At 35.0% G+C, this 24,524-nt stretch overlaps 3 protein-coding genes across 4 annotated transcripts; 1 reads left to right on the forward strand and 2 right to left on the reverse strand.

Moving 5' to 3' along the window:
• Window positions 1–1,518: 1,518 nt before the first annotated feature.
• Window positions 1,519–3,011, reverse strand: LOC107911611 (probable xyloglucan endotransglucosylase/hydrolase protein 7). The gene is made up of 4 exons (NM_001327047.2): window positions 2,703–3,011; window positions 2,515–2,615; window positions 2,230–2,426; window positions 1,519–2,153 (listed from the first exon to the last, which is right to left on the reverse strand). The coding sequence occupies exons 1-4, from the start codon at window positions 2,881–2,883 to the stop codon at window positions 1,763–1,765; spliced, it is 870 nt and encodes a 289-aa protein (NP_001313976.1). The 5' UTR covers window positions 2,884–3,011; the 3' UTR covers window positions 1,519–1,762.
• A 9,963-nt stretch (window positions 3,012–12,974) lies between these two features.
• LOC107911612 (EPIDERMAL PATTERNING FACTOR-like protein 2) lies at window positions 12,975–14,158 on the forward strand. Its single transcript, XM_016839478.2, has 3 exons — window positions 12,975–13,524; window positions 13,617–13,642; window positions 13,723–14,158. Exons 1-3 carry the CDS (start codon window positions 13,422–13,424, stop codon window positions 13,975–13,977), a joined length of 384 nt encoding a protein of 127 aa, XP_016694967.2. The 5' UTR covers window positions 12,975–13,421; the 3' UTR covers window positions 13,978–14,158.
• A 1,451-nt stretch (window positions 14,159–15,609) lies between these two features.
• Window positions 15,610–18,362, reverse strand: LOC107911217 (probable hexokinase-like 2 protein). 2 transcript variants are annotated; one of them, XM_041105604.1, is made up of 9 exons: window positions 17,887–18,362; window positions 17,638–17,791; window positions 17,312–17,450; window positions 17,112–17,186; window positions 16,869–17,041; window positions 16,688–16,786; window positions 16,466–16,596; window positions 16,293–16,374; window positions 15,610–16,190 (listed from the first exon to the last, which is right to left on the reverse strand). In XM_041105604.1, exons 1-9 carry the CDS (start codon window positions 18,168–18,170, stop codon window positions 15,873–15,875), a joined length of 1,455 nt encoding a protein of 484 aa, XP_040961538.1. In that variant the 5' UTR covers window positions 18,171–18,362; the 3' UTR covers window positions 15,610–15,872. The 2 variants fall into 2 exon arrangements, with proteins under 2 accessions (XP_040961538.1, XP_016694582.1); XM_016839093.2 differs by having other exon boundaries at window positions 16,869–17,024; window positions 17,271–17,450.
• Between the last annotated feature and the right edge of the window lie 6,162 nt (window positions 18,363–24,524).

Raw genomic sequence — 24,524 nt, forward strand, 5'->3', positions numbered from 1 at the left:
TAGCCAACTAAACCCATTTTCAGCTTTAGGTCGAAATTAGCCTCGTCAAAACCCGTGAGTTACGAACCCGAGCCATTTAACTCCTAAAATTTCAGTACTTATTACTTCTCCGGATTAAGAGTATGATTTTGTCAGCTCATAAAGTCAGATCAACACTAAGTCAAAAAAAGACGTCGTTTGATTTGGTGCGATTAGACGTACAGCTGGAATTCCGAAAAGAACATTCCTAATCGGTGTTTTGTGAACACATTGGCGTGTCTAAATGTCCCACGCGGTTGAGGGCATTGGTTCGAGCTAGGCTCTTCTAGAACGCAAAGCTGCCGGAGTTCTAAATCACGAACGTTTCGTGGTTGTTCGATCGCTAAGAATTAGTTATTGGACGTTCCATATCTAATTTACACAAGGAAGAGTTGGTGTCCGAGGCGTCCTTGGTAGCTATAACTAGCTTATTGGAAAAGAGGAGTTCATCCAATTTCGAAGATCGGTTCAAAGACGAGGAAAATTCGTGTCTAAAGCTGAGCTCATTCTAATTAATTTTTCTTAATATTTATTTCACGGTTTTTATTATTTTTTTTTCAACTTTTACTTTTGACGTTATTTTTCTATTTATTTCAGGTTTTCAAATTTTTATCCCCCCGAACGTCTTGGGCACGACAGCTGCCCCGACATAAATCTGGTCAAGCGAGCAACAATTTACAATAAACCCAGTCTCTGAGGGATCGACCCTACTCCCTATACTGCTTAAATCGCAAATTAGGCGTAGGTCTATATTGGTGGATTCGACACCCATCAAATATTCTTGTTAAAATTTTATATTGGTATCAATTTCACATTTTATTTTTAAAATAAATTTTATTAAAAAATCATATTTTTACATTTAATATATTTTTTAATTCCAAAATACATAGTGACAAGAATCTGAAGATAATTGAAACAACTAAGCAAGCAAAAAAGCTAACCAGTATATAAAAAATTAATAAATAAATTATGAGGTGGTGAAAGTTAAAAAAAAAATTGATTAAGGTGGACAAATTTTATTACGATGGATGACAGTGGTTTCAAGGACCCAAAATTATTTTTTAAAATTTAACTCGAACAAATATATTCGATTCGAATTCCATCTCACTCGACTCGATTTGAGAAAACTTCAAATAAAGTTAGGATCATAAAATGAGATTCGAAAACTCGATTAACTCGAATATTTTTTATTCGATTCGATCGAATGCTCACCCCTATACGCTTAAAATGTGTTGAATCCGGATAACATAACATTGATCTGTTTTGATGCAATATTGGGGACCGGGTAAATGAATATAGCGGCCAAAGAAGAGGGGACCATTCACTAATGAATTAAAAGCAAATGTATTTTCAAACACTCTTGAATATTTTGCAGGCTTCATCTGTCGTTTCATTTCCAATAAATCTATTTTGTTGGTTTGCATCATTATGATTTATGAAGACCCATAAACCAACCATTTTTTTCAAAAAGCCAGCAAGAGTTATGAAGAAGGCTGAAAATTGAGAACTAAAAGTTAAAAATTAATAAATTACATCTTTTGAAGAAAGCTTTTATTGGCACAAAACAGAATGCACCAAATACAGACAAATAGGAATTGACTTTTTACTTCACAATTATATGCAATGCACACTTATTTTTCCCTTTACAATTAAAACCCAATTTTTGCATGGCTCTATTATTTGTATAAAGGGAGGTACATATGTACGTAAAATAGGACACGAAACGTCACTTGGGTTTGGATTTTCAGATGATGGACATGCACTCCGGTGGGGTAACCGGGTAACGGGACTTGTCGGTGCAGTAATCGTATATCACGTGGTTCATACGAACCCACCTATATCTTTTAGCTTCCATGGCATTAAGGGCTTGATAAGCAGTGCCCTCCCACCAGTTCCTACTGTTTGTGGCACAGTTTACTGGCCCTGGAACCGGACATCCTTCAATGTCGAAGTCCTTGTAATAAGCTAAGAACGGAGCTTTGGTCCAATCAATTTTCTCTAAACCTCCCCTTGTTGCCCAATCATCAGCCTCCCACAGCGTTGAATAAACTCCCATTGGCTGGAGTTTTGGGTATGGGATATTTCTAGCTTCATTGTTCTTATAAACCCTAATTGGCACTTCATCAATATAGAACCTGCAAGAACAGGCATCATTGATTAAATAATGTCGTACGAAAAGTAGATTAATGATCTGATAGCTGTTAAACATACACAATCTGATGATGGTTCCACATGATTGAGTAAGTATGGAAATCTGCAGCAGGATCGAACCAAAGGTTAACCCTTTGTTCCCTGTCACCCTTTCCATGGGCATAGATATTGGTTTGAACCGTATATGGCTGCCCGGTACGGTTTCCCAAGAACTCGAAGTCTAGCTCATCTCGCACAGCATCTGTAACAGAATTCATCTGCAATGTTCCAAATTAAAAGTGAAACCAATTTGAATATTGAAAATAGAGTAAGTGAAGTATTGAAGGATTATATATGTTAGCGTACATAAAAGGCGGTGACTGTTCCGGCGGAGTCGCCGGGGATGAGCTTGATTTTCATGCTGACACGTCCGAACAAATACTGCCTTTTAGAAGCAAATCCACAGCCTAATACAACCATATCATTGCGGGAAACAAAAAATATAATTAGTTGTTCATGTTTAAGATTTATATTAAAAGCATTCAAAGTTAAACCTGAATTTTGGTCGAGAACAAGTTGGATGGCTCTCCCTCCATCGATTTGCCTAATATGAGAATCAGACCAAGTGATTCTAAAATCTTCAAGGAAAGTGGCAGGTCGCCCCAAAACTGAGAGGGAAAGTGTAACAACACAAGATAAAATCAAAAGAAATCCATTCCTTAAACCCATACCCATGTTTAAACCAGAGAAACAGAAAGAGAATTATTGTTATTATTATAATGTTTGATTTAGAGATGAGATGAGAGCCGTAGTGGTGTGTATATATATAGTATAGGTGGGTTCTATGTAGATTGCTGCATGGGAAGTGCCATCAACCTGCTTAGCTTTCCATCCAGCAAATGCCAAACCCTCATTAGGCCCTGATTGACCCAACTCTTTAACTCACCCATCTAAATTTTCATTCAACATTTTCATCCTTTATGTTTTCTTTCCTAAACCTAATTAGCTTATATATATGGTACACGTATTTAAGATTTCCGTAGTCTTATAGATTGTATTAATTATTATTAGTATTATAAAATTTTGAGTAAATTAATATTAGGAGTGAACTTAGATAAAAATTATTATTACAGAAATATTTCTTTTATAAAATCTTAAAAGAAAATACCTTAAACCTGAAAAAGATACTCTCCCTTGGAAAACCTATAGTTTTCGTAAATTGTATTGACATGACAGTGAAGGACGAAAACAGCAGGCCAAAGTCGTGATTCTTACAAGAATACCAAACGTTGGCAGGGAGCTAGTAAAATAGTTGGGGACCTCTGCCTTGACTTACATGTTGGAAAGGTGATGGAACTTAATTAGCAATGCCGTACCAACGCGTGTCAATAATTTATGAATTTTTAAAAAATTTAAATGAATAAAAAATGGCTTTAATTTTTTTTATAAATATTGTTTTGAAAGAGTGAAATTTTCAGATTATTTATTTTCCAGCAGGCTGGAGAATATTTGCATAGTTTTCATTTTCTAGCTTTTTTCTCCCTCCACATAAATTGCAATTAACAAAGAACATGGTGTCATAATCTATAGGATGATAAGGCTCCTAATTAAGCTATAATAGCACTGACATCTGTGCCCAATCACAATCATGAATAATCATCTGCTCGCTAATCAGTTGCACCTGTCACACGGTTTTATGGTTAAAACAATTTATTGTACTTTGGATCCTTCCTATTTTGCTTCATTATTTTTCAATTGAAACAAAATACCGCGTTTTGTTATTTAAAATTAAATTAGAAATCTTTTTTATAATTAGGTTAATAAATTTGAATTTATGGTTAACTGAGAATGCCTAAATTTATAAAAATCTATATCCTATCAGAAAAATAAAATCACATAGATAAGTTTAAACTTTTGAGCAACATAGGTTTCGTTTACAAAATTAGAAAAACAAAAGTCCCTACAAGTTTTTGATAGGATTATCATATTTTATTACTTCTTTGTAACTTTTGAATTGATTGTTCTATTGATAGAAAACCTAGGTTATGCACCAGATTCCTTATTTGTTGAGATATAAAATTAAAACATTATCGAAAGTAGTGTAAACTAAATTAGAATCACATTTATATCTAAAGATTAAGATACTCACCTCCAAATCTTCCTCTTACAACTTGGGCAATAAACACTTTCAATAATATTTGCACAAGAAAGCGTTTCTTAATTAATAGATTTGAATGCACTTGATAAGCTCTCAAAATCTAAGTGAATACAAAATAATTCTTTAAAAATAGCTAATACAATCACACTAATCAAATAACAATTAACTGAATATATGACTTTCAAAACAATAACATAACCTTAATTGATCTTGTACATTTCAAAGGTTGATTTGATTCACTTGAATGCAATCTAATCTCCAGAAGCCAATAATTAAATAGCATATAATCAGGTCCAACGATTTTCTCATTAAATTGTCAAACCAAATAAAACAAGTATTTAACAACTTCAATAACATATTGTAATCGACCCTATCGAGTGCCGCTTAGCAACTCTCGACATATTTTATCTCAACAAAATCCTTAACCATACATTTGTCGGGGTTGTTGGACTTGATGGGATACCCAGCCATAAACGAGTGTAATAGCAATCTAGGATAAAGGGAGCTATTGCAATATCTCATACTTTCTATATTTTAGTTTTTTTATATAATTAAAAGTATTTTTATGTCCATGTTATAATGAAAATTTTTTCAGATCTCGTGAGTATTTCTCTCGACAATATCATTTTTTAGATTCAAATTTTAATTCTCTTCTTTAAAAATAATGTACTTTGTCATTACATTCACTTATTAATTCTTATATTTTTTCTTTTAAGAAAGTAACATTTACGAGTTGAAAGCTTCCCGATAATAATGCAATGGATCTCATCTAACATGTGCAAGTATAATATTGGATACCTACAATCTTTGACTTTTCAAAGATGAATAGTGGCAGAAAGTTGGCACCGAAAGGCACCGAAAGTAGAAAGTAAGATTAGTTGGCATGGGATAATTGCAATTTTGGTCCCTAATTGTATAGGGACATTGCAAGTTGATCCTTAAACCTCAACTATAAATAGGCCTAACCATTTCTTACTTTCTTCATCCCACACTTGCCATTCTCTACTTAAGGCAATTGTTCTCTCTCCCTATTTGTAAACTTTCACTTGTATTTTTGGAGTGAAATATATTTGGTAGTGCCCGAGGACGTAGGCAAAATTTGCTGAACCTCGTTAAAATTCTAGTGTTCTTTATTTTTGTTCTGCATATTTTGCAAGTGTCATTGTAGTGATTTATTGTGCTATTAAATTACGATAGAGGGATATTCTGGCTAGGAAAGATCTGGTATGTAAGTGATCCTCGTGATCCACCTCTCTTTCCTGGGAATTGAACTTAGTGTGATTTTTCAGTACAATAATTTTACTCTTTCACACGCTTCCGCGCAACAATTGGTACCAGAGCCAGGTTCGTACTTGGGGAATACGACCGTTTACGGCACTATTCACGTATACGGCACTATTCACGTATACAGTACTATTCACGTATATGGCACTATTCACGTATACAGTACTGTTCACGTATACAGTAGTTGGGATTGAGGAGAAAAATGGCAGCAGCATCGTCATCAGCAAGGACTATTGTGACAAATGCAAAATTTGAAGTAGAGAAATTTGACGGTACCAATAATTTTGGTATGTGGCAGTGTGAGATCCTGGATGTCTTATGTCAGCAAGAGCTGGATATAGCCCTTGAAGAAAAACCTGACAAGATGGATGACAAGGAGTGGGCCAAGATCAATAGACAGGCGTGTGGTACAATCCGCCTATGTTTGGCCAAAGAGCAGAAGTACTCCGTCATGAGGGAGACATCAGCGAAGAAGCTGTGGGATACATTGGAAGAAAAGTTTCTAACGAAAAGTCTTGAAAATAGGCTTTATATGAAAAAGAAACTTTTTCGGTTCACGTATGCACCCGGTATGTCGATGAATGACCATGTGAACTCATTCAATAAAATTTTAGCAGACTTGCTAAATTTGGATGAGAAATTTGAAGATGAAGACAAGGCATTATTGTTGTTGAATTCCCTTCCTGATGAATATGATCATCTTACCACCACATTGCTTCATGGGAAAGATTCAATCACATTTGATGCAGTCTGTAGTGCGTTGTATAGATCTGAGACTCGAAAGAAAGATAAAAGAGATCACAGAGATACAACTGCAGAAGTCTTAACAGTAAGAGGTCGTTCACACAGCAGCAAACCTGGTAGAAGGGGTAAGTCCAAAGGGAGACCCGCCAAAGATGAATGTGCCTTTTGTCGTGAGAAAGGGCATTGGAAAAAGAATTGTCCTAAGTTACAAAAGGACAAGTCTATTTCTAATGCATGTGTAGCGGAGCATGATGAGGAGTCAGACTTTAGCTTGGTTGGCATGGCAATGGCATGTCAAACGGATGAGTGGATATTGGATTCGGGATGTACTTACCATATGTGTCCTAATAAGGACTGGTTTTCTAGTCTTGAAGAACTAGAAGGTGGAGTTGTTTTTATGGGCAATGATAGTGCCTGTAAGACAATGGGTGTAGGTACAATCAAATTGAAGAACCATGACGGCTCAATCCAAGTTCTGACAGATGTTCGCTATGTACCTAGCTTGAAGAAAAATCTCATCTCATTAGGGGCCCTAGAATCTAAAGGGCTCACAATCACTTTGAGAGATGGATTACTAAAGGTAGTAGCTGGGGTATTGACGGTGATGAAAGGCACTAGAAGAAATAACTTGTACTATTTAAATGGAAGTACAGTTATTGGATCAACATCAACAGCTTCTGCGAAAGATGCAGATTCAGAGGCTACCAGGTTATGGCATAGGCGATTGGGACATGCTGGTGAAAAAGCTTTGCAGACTTTGGCGAAGCAAGGCTTGTTGAAAGGTGCAAATTCTTGCAAATTGGAATTCTGTGAACATTGTGTTCTGGGCAAGCAGACGAGGGTAAAATTTGGTTCAGCAATTCACAATACGAAAGGAATTCTGGACTATGTTCACAGTGATGTGTGGGGACCTACCAAAGTGGCTTCTTTGGGAGGTATGCACTATTTTGTCACTTTTCTTGATGATTATTGAAGAAAAGTATGGGTGTATCTAATGAAAAGAAAAAATAAAGTTTTGGATGCATTTCTGAAGTGGAAGAAGATGGTGGAGACTCAGACAGGTCGAAAGGTCAAACGACTTCGATCAGATAATGGTACTGAGTACAAAAATGATCCATTTCTACAAGTATGTCAAGATGAGGGCATTGTGCGACACTTCACTGTTCGAGATACACCACAGCAGAATGGGGTGGCAGAACGCATGAATCGGACTATACTGGAGAAAGTTCGATGTATGTTGTCCAATGCTGGATTGGGCAAGGAATTTTGGGCTGAGGCAGTTACATATGCGTGCCATCTAATTAACCAATTGCCATCAACTGCAATAAATGGAAAAACTCCTATGGAGATGTGGACTGGTAAACCTGCTATGATTATGATTCTTTACATGTTTTTGGTTCCACTGCATATTATCATGTAAAAGAATCTAAGTTAGACCCAAGAGCAAAGAAAGCATTATTCATGGGTATAACTGGTGGTGTAAAAGGATACCGTCTCTGGTGTCCTGATACAAGGAAGATTGTTTTTCAGTAGAGATGTAACTTTTGATGAATCAACCATGATGAAGAACGAGGATTCACAAAAGGATGACAAAACCAGTAGTACTTTGCAGCAGGTGGAGTTTGAAAAGGTTAATGATGATCCAGCTAATATTGAAAGAACAAATGATGAAGAAGTTTCGACCCAAGAACTTCTACAGCAACAAGATTCAATTGCATATAGGAGGCCAAGAAGAGAGATTCGTAAGCCTGCTCGCTTTGACGATATGGTGGCCTATGCACTTCCAATTGCAGATGATGATGTTCCTTCCACTTACACAGAAGCAATAAGTAACTCTGATGGTGTAAAGTGGAAGCAAGCTATGAATGAAGAAATGCAGTCTCTTCATAAAAATAGGACTTGGGAGTTGGTGAGACTGCCCAAGGGAAAGAAGGCAATTGGATGCAAATGGGTATATGCAAAGAAGGAAGGATTTCCTGGTAAAAATGAAATTCGATACAAGGCTAGATTGGTAGCAAAGGGTTACGCTCAGAAAGAAGGAATAGACTACAATGAAGTGTTTTCTCCAGTTGTGAAGCATTCGTCTATTCGGATTTTGCTAGCCTTGGTTGCGCAATATGATCTTAAACTAGTTCAGCTTGATGTGAAGACCGCGTTTTTACACGGTGATTTGGAAGAGGAAATCTATATGACTCAGCCAGATGGATTCAAGGTTGCTGGAAAAGAAAATTGGGTTTGCAAACTGACAAAGTCGCTTTATGGATTGAAGCAATCTCCGAGGCAGTGGTACAAGCGATTTGATCAGTTCATGAAAGGGCAAAGGTACACAAGAAGTAAATTTGATCATTGCGTGTATTTTCAGAAGCTACAAGAAGGAACTTTCATATACTTGCTCTTATATGTTGATGATATGCTAATAGCATATAAGAGCAAAGTTGAGATTGAAAGATTGAAGACTCAACTCAATCTCGAGTTTGAGATGAAAGATCTAGGAGAAGCTAAAAAGATTCTCGGCATGGAAATATGTAGAGATAGAGCTCATGGCAGAGTTAGCTTGTCTCAGAAGCAGTATTTGAAGAAAGTACTACAGCAGTTTGGCATGAACGAGCAGACCAAACCTGTAAGTACCCCGTTGGCTTCTCATTTCAAGCTTTCTGCACAACTATCTCCTTCGACGAATACGGAACGAGAATACATGTTGCAAGTTCCGTATTCTAATGCAGTGGGTAGCTTGATGTATGCAATGGTGTGTACAAGACCCGACATTTCACAGGCAGTTAGTATAGTGAGCAGGTATATGCATAATCCTGGAAAAGGACATTGGCAAGCTGTGAAATGGATTCTACGGTATATTCAGAAGACCGTGGATGTTGGATTATTGTTCAAGCAGGATAATACACTTGGTAAATGTGTTATTGGGTACGTTGATTCTGACTATGCCGGTGATTTGGACAAGCGAAGATCAACCACCGGTTATGTGTTTACACTTGCTGGAGGACCAATAAGTTGGAAGTCTACACTACAGTCTACAGTTGCATTGTCAACCACAGAAGCCGAATACATGGCTGTAACAGAGGCTGTAAAGGAGGCTATTTGGTTACAAGGTATGGCTAAAACCTTGGGGTTGGTTCAGGAGCATATTAACGTGTATTGTGATAGTCAAAGTGCTATTCATTTAGCAAAGAATCAAGTCTATCATGCACGTACAAAACATATCGACGTACGATTCCATTTTGTGCGGGAAATTATTGAAGAGGGGAAAATTTGTCTTCAGAAGATCAAGACTGCAGATAATCCCGCAGATATGATGACCAAGGTGGTAACAACAACCAAGTTCGAACATTGTTTGAACTTGATCAATATCCTGCAAGTTTAACAGTTGAAGAAGGCACTATCAAGTATTGTTGTCAAAGGTAGAAAGAATTGTGTGAAGATAAGATTATCCTAATCAAATCTTCAAGGTGGAGATTATTGGATACCTACAATCTTTGACTTTTCAAAGATGAATAGTGGCAGAAAGTTGGCACCGAAAGGCACCGAAAGTAGAAAGTAAGATTAGTTGGCATGGGATAATTGCAATTTTGGTCCCTAATTGTATAGGGACATTGCAAGTTGATCCTTAAACCTCAACTATAAATAGGCCTAACCATTTCTTACTTTCTTCATCCCACACTTGCCATTCTCTACTTAAGGCAATTGTTCTCTCTCCCTATTTGTAAACTTTCACTTGTATTTTTGGAGTGAAATATATTTGGTAGTGCCCGAGGACGTAGGCAAAATTTGCTGAACCTCGTTAAAATTCTAGTGTTCTTTATTTTTGTTCTGCATATTTTGCAAGTGTCATTGTAGTGATTTATTGTGCTATTAAATTACGATAGAGGGATATTCTGGCTAGGAAAGATCTGGTATGTAAGCGATCCTCGTGATCCACCTCTCTTTCCTGGGAATTGAACTTAGTGTGATTTTTCAGTACAATAATTTTACTCTTTCACACGCTTCCGCGCAACATATAACATGATTTTGCGAACAGTGGTTGAATTATTTGGCAACAAAAGCTTGGCTCGACATAAGGTTTAATGTATGTGTATTTTGCCGGTAATTGAAGCTGCTGGATTTGACAAAGCAACAACAACAAGAGGTTATCTTAGAGGCAAGTAGGCGCTATTAATTAAGATTCTCATCTATCCCTTTTCCTTATCGCTTACTTTAATTTCAATCTTTCTGACAATGATTACACATAATTAGAAATTCAGCTCAAATTTGGATATTACTTTTAAAATTATTACAAGTATAGATTAATCATAAAATTTACATCTTATCCAGGACTTCAATGAGTTTGATGTGGGTGTCCATAAAGACGTTAGAGTAATCGTCATACCAAATATAAGACTTGCTCTAGAATCTAATTGCATGGATATAAATTGACAAGGGACAAGTTGCTAATTAGTTAATGGTGGTTTCACCGTAGTTTTCATAAAGGATGCCATTGGATAGACGAGGGTCCAGGCTGAGAACAATTGCACGAGCGGAAGCCCACTTTGCGAAATATTGTTGACTTGATCAATTTAGATGAAAGGTATGATGTCAACGTTCACGGGCTAAGTCCGCTTTACATTCTTCGATGCAAACATCCAATTATTCATCCCACTCCAGTCCACCAGTTGAACTTGTATTAAATTAGGTTTACACTATGATAATTTTTTTAATTCTATCAACAAATCCACCACCAATTTCTTTCATCCTCATACCTTCTTCGTCCCTCTTCCTTTATTTTATTCTCCAATTAAAATATTTACATGAAAAATGGTTTTGGAGGGTGAAATTTAAATTTTAAAATTTTAAAACAGTTAAAAATATAATTTTGTCAGTGTATTAATATAAAATTTTATAATTTTTTTAATTTTTGAAGAGAGCATAATTGAAAGAGTCAAAATATAATTTTATCATTAAATTAACTTAAAACTTTATAAATATTCAAGGGACTAAAAAGGAACAAATTTTTATTTTAGGAAGGCATAGCCCTTGCCTACCCTTCTAATTTCAACCTTGGACACGACATATTAATGGATAAGGAAAAACTTCACCTTGTATTTTTTTATACAATTTCTATTATTACTAACAAATTTTATTTAAACTCTTAAATCGAAAGATAACATGTGTTTAAGCGTATTTAAACTCACATCTTCTTAGATATTGCAACAACAATGCTAATTGAAGATAAATGACTTCCGTTTATATGAATTCAATCATCTCATCATATTTCTCCCTTCTTTCCTCACACTTACTTTTGTCTCGAGTCTCAGTTTCAGTCTTTCTTTGATATTTTTCCTCTCCATTCTCTCTTACGACATGGTGACCCCACAAGAAGACCACTATTTTTGACAAACCATGATACTCACTTGTGAGCATGGCATTGTTAGTTGGAAACTTGGGATCAACACAGTAGTTCTAGTTTGGTGGTTATGGGCTTGATTCGTTGGATGCTCATATCTGCTACTAGCTAACTTTAACCATTGCCTCTATGGATCCGCGGCAGATGACTATCTAGCTATGCGGGCTTGGCATGCAGGTTTCTTGTTGTTTCCGGTCTACCTAGTTTCTTCAAAGCTTTTGGTTTTGCCTTGTTAACTCTACTCAAGTGTTGTTAGCACTGAGCCTTACATTAGACAGAAATGGTGTTTGGGAAACAACACCAGCGAATTTGAAGTTCTTTTAATTGCACCACACTCCAATTTTGTCATTGACTCATGCCCCCCCACTCTATTTTTTTTCACTTTCATTGTAATTGACTAGGATTTTTAAATTGAAAATACATTAGACAGAAATGGTGTTTGGGAAACAACACCAGCGAATTTGAAGTTCTTTTAATTGCACCACACTCCAATTTTGTCATTGACTCATGCCCCCCCACTCTATTTTTTTTCACTTTCATTGTAATTGACTAGGATTTTTAAATTGAAAAGGTAAAAAAAAATCATTTTAACACTTAAAGTATAGGACTAAATTTTAACCAAATAAAAATATATCTCAATGCTTATATGACGTAAATTAATAATAAAACATAAGAGAATGGATTAGTAGGAAGTCTAATAGGGTGGTTCATAAGCTTGCTAGGGTGACCTTATTATTTATTAACTACTCAGTCTGGGAAAGGCCTCCAAATTGTATTAGGGATGTTCATTGTTTTGATTTATCTTTATTTTATTCCTTTGAAAATGGATTGTTCGGTTTGAGTGTATTATGTAAGCCTGATACTTTTTCTTTCTCTGATTTTTTTTCCTTATTTTCTTTAAAAAAATATAATAACTTTAAAAAAAAGGAAGGAGAATATATATTTTAAATTTTAGTATAATAAAAAAATTATTATAAAGTAATCATTTAGCCATCATATTGATTATTAAAAAACCATAAATATAAATTACTAATTATAAAGTAATGATTAAAGACGTTAGAGAGATAAGAGAGGAGAAAGTGAGAAACTGCAATATTTACTGCTATTATTATTTAGATAATAGTGTTGACCGTCCTTTTGTCCGTGAATGAACAGAAAAAGAAGATACGGTGGAACTGCCCGCACTCACCACCAACACACAAAACAAATGTAAATTTGAAGAAGCGAAACTCCAATTTCCCACAGCTGTTATTTCACGTCCTTTTGTGTAAATTGGGTGGTAGCTCTCTTTGTTGTTTTGGTTCCTAGTTGTCTTCTTCTTTCCTCTCTCAAAGCCTTTCTCTGTTTTTACTGTCAACTGTTTGAAAAACTTTGTTCGTCTTGTAGCTTTTAGGTGGTCGGGGAGTTGGCTTAACACACGAGGCTAATCTATTCTGCCTTCTTTCCCTTTCTTTCTTTTTCTTTCATTCTGCAAAGCTTATTTGCCCTTCCATGCTCCATCATTTTATCAGACACCAACTTTTTGTTTATATTCTGCTCTCCATTCATTTACTCAAACCACCCACTTCTTTGTTTATATATCAACTTACTGCAATCTCTTTGATCTCATTTTGCACCCTCTCATGGTCTCTTCTGTAAAGTTTTGCACTGACTTTATGTAGCTTAGAGCCTTTCTATTGTTCTCATCAAAACAAAATGGTTTGCAGCCACAGTTTCATAGTTCCCCAGAGAGCTTGCCATATTCTCCTCTGTTTTCTCTTGATCTTAACCACGACCCAAGCTAGATACAAAGCTGAAGGTAATTCATTACTCGTTTAATTCATTTCATTTCATATATTTGGTACGATTTTGAAGTGAATTTCCTTTGATTCCCACTTATTTTCACTGCAGGTAAACCAAATCCCATATCTGATAAGGTGAGCTTTGCAGACAATTTGAAAACCAAAACTATATATACTTGTTTTGTTCTGACTTGGTGTTGTTAATTTGAATATAGAGAGTAGTAAATGAAGAAAAGGCGATGGTGTTGAGTGGTCAGATAGGTTCAAGGCCGCCAAGATGTGAGAGAAGATGCAGTACATGCGGTCACTGTGAAGCCATTCAAGTGCCTACAAATCCCCAACTCAGAATTCAAAACAAGCCTTCTTCAACTTCAGTCTCTGATGTTGCTTATGCAAGAAGAGATGACAGCTCTAATTACAAACCCTTAAGTTGGAAATGCAAGTGTGGCAACTTCATCTTCAACCCCTGAACATAAATTATCCATCTTTCAACCTTGTAAATCTGCATAAGAGAATTACATATTTCATCGGTTCAGTTAGTTTTCTTGTCTCATTTTTTTTTCACTGTTATTTGACATATTAGATGCTCCCTGGACCGTATATTAGAACAAGGTTTGTATATATCTTTATTGATAAGATTTCTTGGGCAAATCGTCACGAACTCGTCTGAGTATATATATATATATATATTTGCATGCTTTAAAAAGTAGACAATGATTTGGCTTTCCAACAGTTTTCACCATACGTCATAACGTCTGTCGTCTCATCAAGAATCGTTGTTGATTCCAACCAATATATTATATATAATAAAGAAGTGAATATTTCTTGGCGTGTAAGAAAATAATATAACAACCTTTAACAGCTCCCCAGGAATCTCAAAAGTGGTCTTATCGACAAGCCAAAATATGTGTCTGGTCTGAAGAACACTGATGCAATAGCAAGTTCAATGGCCGCATTGGATTCTGAATAATAAGCCTCAATCAGTGAATTCTCATGGCACACAAGCTCAATTAAAAAAATATGTCTATATTTGAACCATATTTGTGTGTTTTCTAAATGAAAAAAGCTAAGTAAAGATATGTATTGATTTATTGGCTTATAGAATTAAAAGAATTGTATAATAATCCTAAAATAAAATTGTGTTTTTAAAATGAATAAGAAAACGAAAGTTGATGGGATATTTCATTGGCATGTTATCTCGTCGTCCTTTATGATTAGACATGACTTGACAAGGCCTCCTTCCATACGTTTGCAGGTACAAATTTTTCTAATGATTCATGTTTGTTCCATAACTTTTTTGTTTCTGCAGTGACCCTATCTTGTTCATCTTTGCAACATTTATTTTTTTAAATAAATTAATAATAAATATATAATTTTTTTTCTGAGGTTGATTTTTTATGTGAAAAAAATTATATTTTTTAAATTAATTTATATATTTTTAAAGTTTTTTTAATTTTATATAACGATGTGAACGCAGAAGAAACAATTTAAATGACCGAATATAAGTTTAAATATTAATTTAAAAGCTAAACTACATATTAATATTATTTTTTATTTTAAAAAAATACTAAATACAGATTTTTACCCTTTGATATCTAATGGCTAAGTGGAAGAGTTATATTTTAGCTCCTCCAACAAATTAAAACATTAAATTTAACCGACTTTAATTAAGTGCAAAGTTTACATTTTTAGCTTATAAAATATTAATAATTTAATTTAAATTTTTTAACACAATTTTTTTAATCTTTGACTGCAGAATTTCTAATTTTCACTCCAATAAGTTTTTATATAATAAACCAATTGGAAAATTAAGGTAGACATTCAAATTTTATAAAAACTACTACAACTTCAATCAAGAAAATGCATAAAAGGCAAGAGTCACGCGGGGAAGATGGGGCACCATCACCCCCATGTTCTACAGTCTAGAAATATGAAAGAGTCCAAACTCCAAAGCTTAAAAGAGAATGTTTTGTTGCGAAGTTGAAGACAGACAAGTCAGAAACCCAGAAAACTTAACTAAATTAAAATATAGTAAAAGGCTGAGGCACACGACTGCCCTAATTTCATGGATTCTGACCTTTCTCTGTCAACATATTATCAAGGGACCAGGACCATTTTCATATCTGATTGCTTTAAAATCAAGCCTATATCATCACAATCAAATTGAATCTAATAATCATATATAATCAGACATGCCACTGCTAATCTATTTCATTAGAAACCCATGCTTAACATTTCTACCTCTATAACTACGTACCATAAACGCAATTTATGGTATTTTAAATCTCTACCAAATGACCAAAACAATCTTTTCTTAAAAAAAATTATAGAGTAACGCAACCAAAACATTAAAAAAAATAATGAATCAAGAGTCAGGGGTGGGAGAAGCGGCGAGAAAAAGAGGACCGGTGCCGGCGCCGCCGTGAGAATGTTCAACGACAATGTTATCGGAAAGCTCGTTGCCGAGCATTTCCCAAACACCACTATGGAGATAATTCCTGAAGATCCTATAGTGCTCATATAGTCCACCTTCCATTATAATCACACTTCTTCTGTTGGCTATTCTCCCAAGCTTCTTTACAATCGCCACTGTGCCTGCCCCTGCCAGACGAGCTCCCCGTTCCGTTACTATATCACATACCTCTGCAACAAGTTCTCTCGCCATTGTTGTCAAATTCGTGATCTGAGAGAGGTTGATTAATTGTCAGAGATAATCAAATTTGTTTTAAAATCTTTATCTATATGTATGTACGTATGTATGTGTAGTTTAAGCAAGAAAGTTTACCCCAAATATTTCCTTGAGTTTTTCATGCACAACTTCACGATCTTCTGATGCATCTTGATGCATTGCAGCCATATCAGGTGACCTAATAAGAAGCCAAAATTACATCACATACAAAGATTATTAGGGGAGTTTTCGTGATAGCCATGTTCATTTAACTTTTTATCCTTGTTTACCTTAGCAGGTAAGGAATTAGAAGTTTTGGAGGAACGCTTTGACCAAAGAGGGCTGCTTCTTGGGCCATCCTAACTAAGACTCTTCTTACAATTTCTCCCAAATACATTCCAGAAATCATCTTTTCGAAAATCTAGAACAAAAGAAAGGGTTTAGAAACAATTACAGAAGACTTATGGTTTCAATTTGAGAAACTATTATTCTAAATATAAAGGTTGTGTTACCCGATGGCCGGGGTTCGAACTTGCAGCATCCAAAGAAGTATCATACTGAGTTATTGGAAGATGGCATGTATTGAAGTTTCCCCATTCCATGCAAACAACCTATGAAACAAACCACAAATATTATGTTGGAAAAACCAAGCAAAAAAGCAAAGCATATAAAGAGAGGTAGGAAGTCACTCACTATCTCGCCTTTCTTTGGCAAAGAATCATGCCATCTAGGAGCCGACTGAGTAGTATCGACATAAGCAGCATTGGTACCCATTCCTAAGGTGATTGCAGCCACGCAGTCTTTATCATAGTATCTGCCACCAGCTAAATTTCCAACGATATCATCGACCTGCTCAATCCTTGAGTCTGAATCAACTCGAAAATGTCTCTTATAAACAATGTTAATGGAGTAATGCAAGCAAGTGAAGATGCTTACTAGCGCATGAACTCGCAATTTCAGACCATGTTTCTCCAGAGCTCGATTCATTCCAGTGATCAGATCTTTTACCCCCTGATTGACACAGTGATAAAAAATTAGGGCAGGTATGAAAGGTTAGGTTCAGAATCCAAAGTTGAGAGTTGGGATCTACTCAACTGTGGTATCTGCAGCGAAATTCTTCAATTTAATGTTGGAACCTGATATGGCTGTAGATTGATCATCTCCAGATGAGACGGTGAACCCCAGTTTCTTATCATTTGCTGGGGCTTCATCATCTTTCTCGGGATGTGCCGACACAAATTTTACTAGCTCCGCTGCTATGTAGTCGTATAATTCCTGAAGATCAGTGATAGTCAATAAAGTTGAGATCGTAATACGACGAAAACTATGTTTAATGTCATCTTCAATGTATTCCAAAATGTCTAAAACACATGCATATCAAATCAGATTATATTTTTCATATATTAGGAGACCTCTTAAGGGATTATATCCTAGTTGGATTAATGTAAGATAAAAAGTGTACCTGGGAAGTGCCAATCATGACACTGGAAGGAATAGGGACTTCGTCCACGTATAAATCAGATATAGGCTGGTTTTTGCCTTGCAGCCTCCCACACACCATTAAAATCTTTGTTTGTCTCAGGTTCACCCCATAATACATTCCCTTCTCATTAATCCTGCCACCATTGCAACAGCTCCCGAACAACATTAACACACATACATTAAGAAAAAAAAAGGGAAGAGAGGAAGCAAATGAGGTGTAACATTTTACCCGGTGGGAAGAGGAGAGGCGTAGGAAACAAACATGTTGAGGCTACTAGTAGCTTCATCAGACGAAGAAAGGGAGGCTCCCATATCGGAAACCATGGCATTAGCAACTTGCCATAACTTGGGGACGGGAGTTAAGCAATCCCTGGAAAATTTACGCAATATGCGTTGACATTTCCCCCATTGTCGATCCTGTTTAGCTTTCCTATATTGTCTCACAAGAGCTACCACCGCCATAACTGTTGCAGCCGTCGTGGTCACTGCTGCAAGCGCTACTTGTTGCTTCATCTTTCGCTTTGATTTGTTTACCTCTATACTTGCCCATTTCTTTATAGTTTCTAATTAAAATTTCGTTTTTTTTTCTTTTACGTTTTATCTCAAAGTTGTTAAGGTAAATAACAGAAAATCCATGAATTCAGTGGAGAAGAACGAGTATTATGCATCTTAAAGTCTAGGATTCCAACCCCATAGTTTTGCAGTTATGAGCCATCACTGATTATACACCGCTCACACTGGGCCTCTTCTTAGTTTCTACTTTTTAAATGAATCTAGGATTCCAGGTCCATTGTCATTTTCTTCAACAAAGGGTTATAAAGGCTGGAACCACTTCTAGTGCAAAGATTTTATTAGCTGTATGTATGTCCAGTGATAGGTTTGAATTATTGTTCAAAAAAATATTAGTTCTTTCATATCAATATTTCAATAAAAAATAATTATTTGAATCGATGTAATTTAAATTTATAAAATTATTATCCATGTCGGAATTCGACTCTTATCTATCTTAAAATGTCAAATCTTTTCTATAGAAAAAAGGAAATTGAAGAAGCAGAATAGAGCATTCCTAATGAGAATTGCGTTCAACCTCCTACTCCTTAAAGAACAATTGTGGGCTAAAGTGTTGCGAACCAAGTACAAATGGGAGAGCTAGGGGGAGCCAGTCAACGATGGATGATTGGATGGAGGAATGCTCAGTTGAGGGCTGCAGCAGGGAATGCTTCAATGGTAGGGGTTGAAGTTAGGGAGATCAAATGGTTGCCACCTCCACAAGGTTGGGTGAAGATCAACACCGACGGGGCTGTCAAAATGACAAATGGATATGCAGGGGAGGGGCTGTGGTTCGTCACTATCATGAGGACTGGTTGGCGGGCTGCTCTCGCAATATCGGATGTACGACGGTGGAGGAAGCTGAAATGTGGGGCATACATGATGGCTTGTTGCTGTCCTGGTCATTAGGAGTTCGCCAAGCTATTCTGGAAACAGATTGCTTACCTGCTGTCTAAGCGTTAACAGGAGGGAAAGCTGACAGGTTATGTACTGGGCTTGGGAGAGCAACTCGTGCTTTGATGGATCGGCCGTGGAAGGTGAAGGTGGAACATGTGTATCGGAAAGGGAATCAGGTAGCAGATATCTTGACTCGACTGGCAGCTGATCATGAAAGAGGGCTCCAGATGTTTCTATAGTCCTCTAGCAGCATTGTTGAAAGTTTTAGAGGATGATAAGGAGGGTAGAACAGTCGAAACACTCACTCCTTGAACTTATTTGAATCGATTTTGTCCCGCATTTCATACCCAAAAATGAAAAAGGAAATTATGAATCTACTCATTATACCGATAAGACCAAATTTATATGTTTCATACTACAAAAATTTGGATAAATCCACTTTATGACGGGCCTTTATAATTAATGAAGATTTAGAAGTACACACGAAGTACTCAGGGGAATATTTCTTGTGTCTCCCACTTGACACAGTTTAACAGTGATACTTAGTTGGCTCTAAATTTATAGTTGTGGAAATAATATTAAGAGAACAACCACGTAAAAAAATCAAGTGTTTAATCAGATCAATCAAGAGATGGGGTTCAGCCAAACATTTTTTTCTAAGCTAGGACAGAGCTGGCGAGTGACGATTGGCCAAGGGCAGTTCCGTCATGTAGCTGGGTACAAATAAGCCAGTGAACAAGGAGTAGTGAGGGTACGGCAAAACCAGTAGGGTATGTAACTGAGGACGGATCACATGGTTTTGTACTGGTCAGCTTTGAGCTGTCGAGTGAGGATTGCTCTATATCTTAAGGAACGGGTTTGGGAAATCCTGCCTTACTATGAAGTAAAAGGGGAGTAGTCTCTGATGTGCACTCTATTATTGGCTCCTATTCTATTCTATTCTTGCCTTGTATTCTTAAGGGGTGGTCGGAGTTAAGCTCACTAACGAGATAGAGACGCAACTTCTCTAACAATTATATATATAGCATAGTGCCTTTTTTATATTGAGATTACCTCAAGTAAGAATTAAGTATAAAGATATGATTTTGTCAATTTTAAAAGTGAGTAACTAAAAATAATTAATCACGAAATTAAAGTCTTTAATCAATTGTATACAATTTTGATTAGTATAATAACAAATTCAACCTTCAATGTTTATAGATTTTATCATTTTGGCCTTAATTTTTAAAAGATCAACAAATTCAACCTCAACATTCACACAAATGTTACAAGATAAATTTGTTAAATTATGACCGAATTGATAGAATGTGTAAACTTTAAGGACCAAATTTTTTATTATACCAACCAAAATCATATACAATTGATGAAAAACATTAACTTCATGATTAATTGTCCTTAGTTGCTCACTTTCGAAATTAAAAGGGACTGAAGAGGTCTTTTTACCTAAGAATTATATAATTTGCCTTTTAAATTGGTCGGTTGTACCTGGTTGGCTATGTCAATTTTGTCTAGATTCATTCTTAATATGTTTTTTAGTAAATTGTCAAGTAAGGTCGTTAAAATTTTAACAATTTAAGCAGCATTTCTATCCAACAAAAAATAATTTAACTAAAATTTAAAAATAGAGGGTGGAAAACATAAGAAAAGACCAAAGTGCAGAAAAATTTTGCCCATTTCCTCCGAATCACTTTTTACTCATGTAATTCTAAAGGTCAAAAATCACTTTCACAAACTTATTTATCTTATATATATCTTACGCTTTCAGTTTCTAAGAATTATAAAAGAAGAAAAATCGATTTTAATATTTAAAATAAAATCAGATTTATAGATAAAAATTATATTAATTTAATTAAAATATTTAGTGATAAAAAGGAGTCTTGTTACTCAGTGTGAATTATATTTTTGCTTTCCTTGTGTACTGTTCTCATTCAATGGAGTTGGAAAAATTACTTTCTAAGTTATTTCATCCAGAAATTTAACCCCAGATTTGATCTTGACATCTTTTTTTCAATTTAAAAGTTTTTTCAAATTCCTACTTTTATAATGTTACAATGTTACATACGATTTTATCCATTTAATATTATATTTTTAATTGAAATAATTAATGTAAAATATTTTTTATTTAAATTATTAAATACAACTAAAATATATTAACTTATCAATTCAAAGTTTACGATACAAAATTTTCAAATCAAAATTAAAGCACTTTTAACATACAATACAATATAATTTTACTTTATGTAATTAATGTTATTCAAAACAATAGCCGATTAACACAATTAACTCTAATATATTAATTGAACGATAATTAAGATGCTTAAAATTTTATTCAAGTAATAACTCTATTTTACATCAATAAAATTAACACGACACTTTTTTTTGCATAAAAAATTGTTAATTAATAATTATAATTATCACAACTTTTCCAGGTCTATTCAAATAATAATTAATTTCATTTTGAAATTAGCATAATTTTTTTAACTAATGATTGTAAATTAAATGTATAATCATCAGAATTTGTATTTTATAATCATACATGGAAAGGGAAAATGTTAAAAGAAAGTTTCTGCTTTGTATTTCTTAGTTCAATTTTAGTCTCCAACTTAATTTACATAAAAGTTGGAAAGAGAGTGGTTGAAACAGCAATGTGATCACATCTTAATTACGTATGGATTTTGTAACAAAGGAGATTTAAAGCGCAATTAACTCAACTTCACTTTCTTTAACAAATCATTTCTTTCCAATTTTTGCAACTAATTTTCAATGCACTAATAGTGAAATTTCTTGGATGTTCAAACTTTTCCATATGTTTCCTTTCATAATTCAATTATTTTTTTAACTTGTTGAGTTTGATATCACGAATCAACCTGACATTGTGTTATTAACTTGTTAAAAATTAATTTTTGAAAAATTGATAAATATTATTAGAATGATGTTCTTCTTTTTTCTTTTTTATATAAATTACTTAAATAAAACAACTATAAACACTACTTAAAAAATGGTTAAGGATTGACCCCATATTCAATTATTAAATAAATATATTTTCAGTATATTTGTTCCTTTCTCATTTTTTATTAATTAGTTTGTTTGTGAAATTTAACTGGAGTTTGATATGTTTTTTTCTTAAATATTCAGTATGGAAATAATTAAAGTCTTCCCGAATTTTAGTCAATTTTTGGTGCTTTAATGGCTTAGTGGAATTGGTGTTCATTCTTCTAAAACTGTGGCTAATCATAAAATTAAAAATCTTTGGACTTCTTTTCGATAAATAAAGTTAGCCGCCCATACTTTACCTTGAATATTATTCTATGATAAATTTAGACCATCTGATAATCGGTTCGGTTTGATTTAATTTCGATTTAAATTATTTTTTTATTTTTTTGGAGATAGTTTGATTTAGTAAATTAAAATTATAAATCAATATAGATTTTAATAAATTTAAAATGTTTTTATTTAAAAATAATTATAAAATATAAATTTTTGTTTTTATTTTTATTTTTAAATAATAAGTAAGCTCGGCCTAAAAAATTTATTTTAAAATAAAGTCACGATGTCATTCGATTATAAACCCTTCTAGATAAATCCCAAAACTTTTTTTGGCATGCATGCTTTTTTATTTTTTGGGTAGAAATAAAGGATCAAGCTACGGATGATAGATTAAGGCAAATTACGAAGGCTACTAAGGGTGAACTTAAGTTGATTTTAGCTCACTAAAATCAATCTAATTCGTCGACGTAAATATAATGTAATTGATCCATGTTATTTGGATTGATAGTAGGGACCATCTCTTCTAACAATGCAGCTTCTGTGAAGCTATATGGCAACATATGCTTTGGCTTATTGTTGCGCGGAAACGTGTGAAAGAGTAAAATTATTGTACTAAAAAATCACACTAAGTTCAATTCCCAGGAAAGAGAGGTGGATCACGAGGATCGCTTACATACCAGATCTTTCCTAGCCAGAATATCCCTCTATCGTAATTTAATAGCACAATAAATCACTACAATGACACTTGCAAAATATGCAGAACAAAAAATAAAGAACACTAGAATTTTAACGAGGTTCAGCAAATTTTGCCTACGTCCTCGGGCACTACCAAATATATTTCACTCCAAAAATACAAGTGAAAGTTTACAAATAGGGAGAGAGAACAATTGCCTTAAGTAGAGAATGGCAAGTGTGGGATGAAGAAAGTAAGAAATGGTTAGGCCTATTTATAGTTGAGGTTCAAGGATCAACTTGCAATGTCCCTATACAATTAGGGACCAAAATTGCAATTATCCCATGCCAACTTTTAACCCAACTTGCCAACCAATTTTACTTTCTACTTTCGGTGCCCACCCTTTTTGACTTTTCAAACAATGGGTGGGTTCCAATAATCTCCACCTTGAAGATTTGATTAGGATAATCTTATCTTCACACAATTCTTTCTGCCTTTGACAACAATACTTGATAGTGCCTTCTTCAACTGTTAAACTTGCAGGATATTAATCAAGTTCAAACAATGTTCGAACTTGGTTGCTGTTACCACCTTGGTCATCATATCTGCGGGATTATTTGCAGTTTTGATCTTCTGAAGACAAATTTTCCCCTCTTCAATAATTTCCCGCACAAAATGGAATCGTACGTCGATATGTTTTGTACGTGCATGATAGACTTGATTCTTTGCTAAATGAATAGCACTTTGACTATCACAATACACGTTAATATGCTCCTGAACCAACCCCAAGGTTTTAGCCATACCTTGTAACCAAATAGCCTCCTTTACAGCCTCTGTTACAGCCATGTACTCGGCTTCTGTGGTTGACAATGCAACTGTAGACTGTAGTGTAGACTTCCAACTTATTGGTCCTCCAGCAAGTGTAAACACATAACCGGTGGTTGATCTTCGCTTGTCCAAATCACCGGCATAGTCAGAATCAACGTACCCAATAACACCTTTACCAAGTGTATTATCCTGCTTGAACAGTAATCCAACATCCACGGTCTTCTGAATATACCGTAGAATCCATTTCACAGCTTGCCAATGTCCTTTTCCAGGATTATGCATATACCTGCTCACTATACTAACTGCCTGTGAAATGTCGGGTCTTGTACACACCATTGCATACATCAAGCTACCCACTGCATTAGAATACGGAACTTGCAACATGTATTCTCGTTCCGTATTCGTCGAAGGAGATAGTTGTGCAGAAAGCTTGAAATGAGAAGCCAACGGGGTACTTACAGGTTTGGTCTGCTCGTTCATGCCAAACTGCTGTAGTACTTTCTTCAAATACTGCTTCTGAGACAAGCTAACTCTGCCATGAGCTCTATCTCTACATATTTCCATGCCAAGAATCTTCTTAGCTTCACCTAGATCTTTCATCTCAAACTCGAGATTGAGTTGAGTCTTCAATCTCTCAATCTCAACTTTGCTCT

This window comes from Gossypium hirsutum, chromosome D11 (assembly GCF_007990345.1).
Source record: "Gossypium hirsutum isolate 1008001.06 chromosome D11, Gossypium_hirsutum_v2.1, whole genome shotgun sequence".
In the NCBI taxonomy this organism is placed as follows: Eukaryota; Viridiplantae; Streptophyta; class Magnoliopsida; order Malvales; family Malvaceae; genus Gossypium; species Gossypium hirsutum.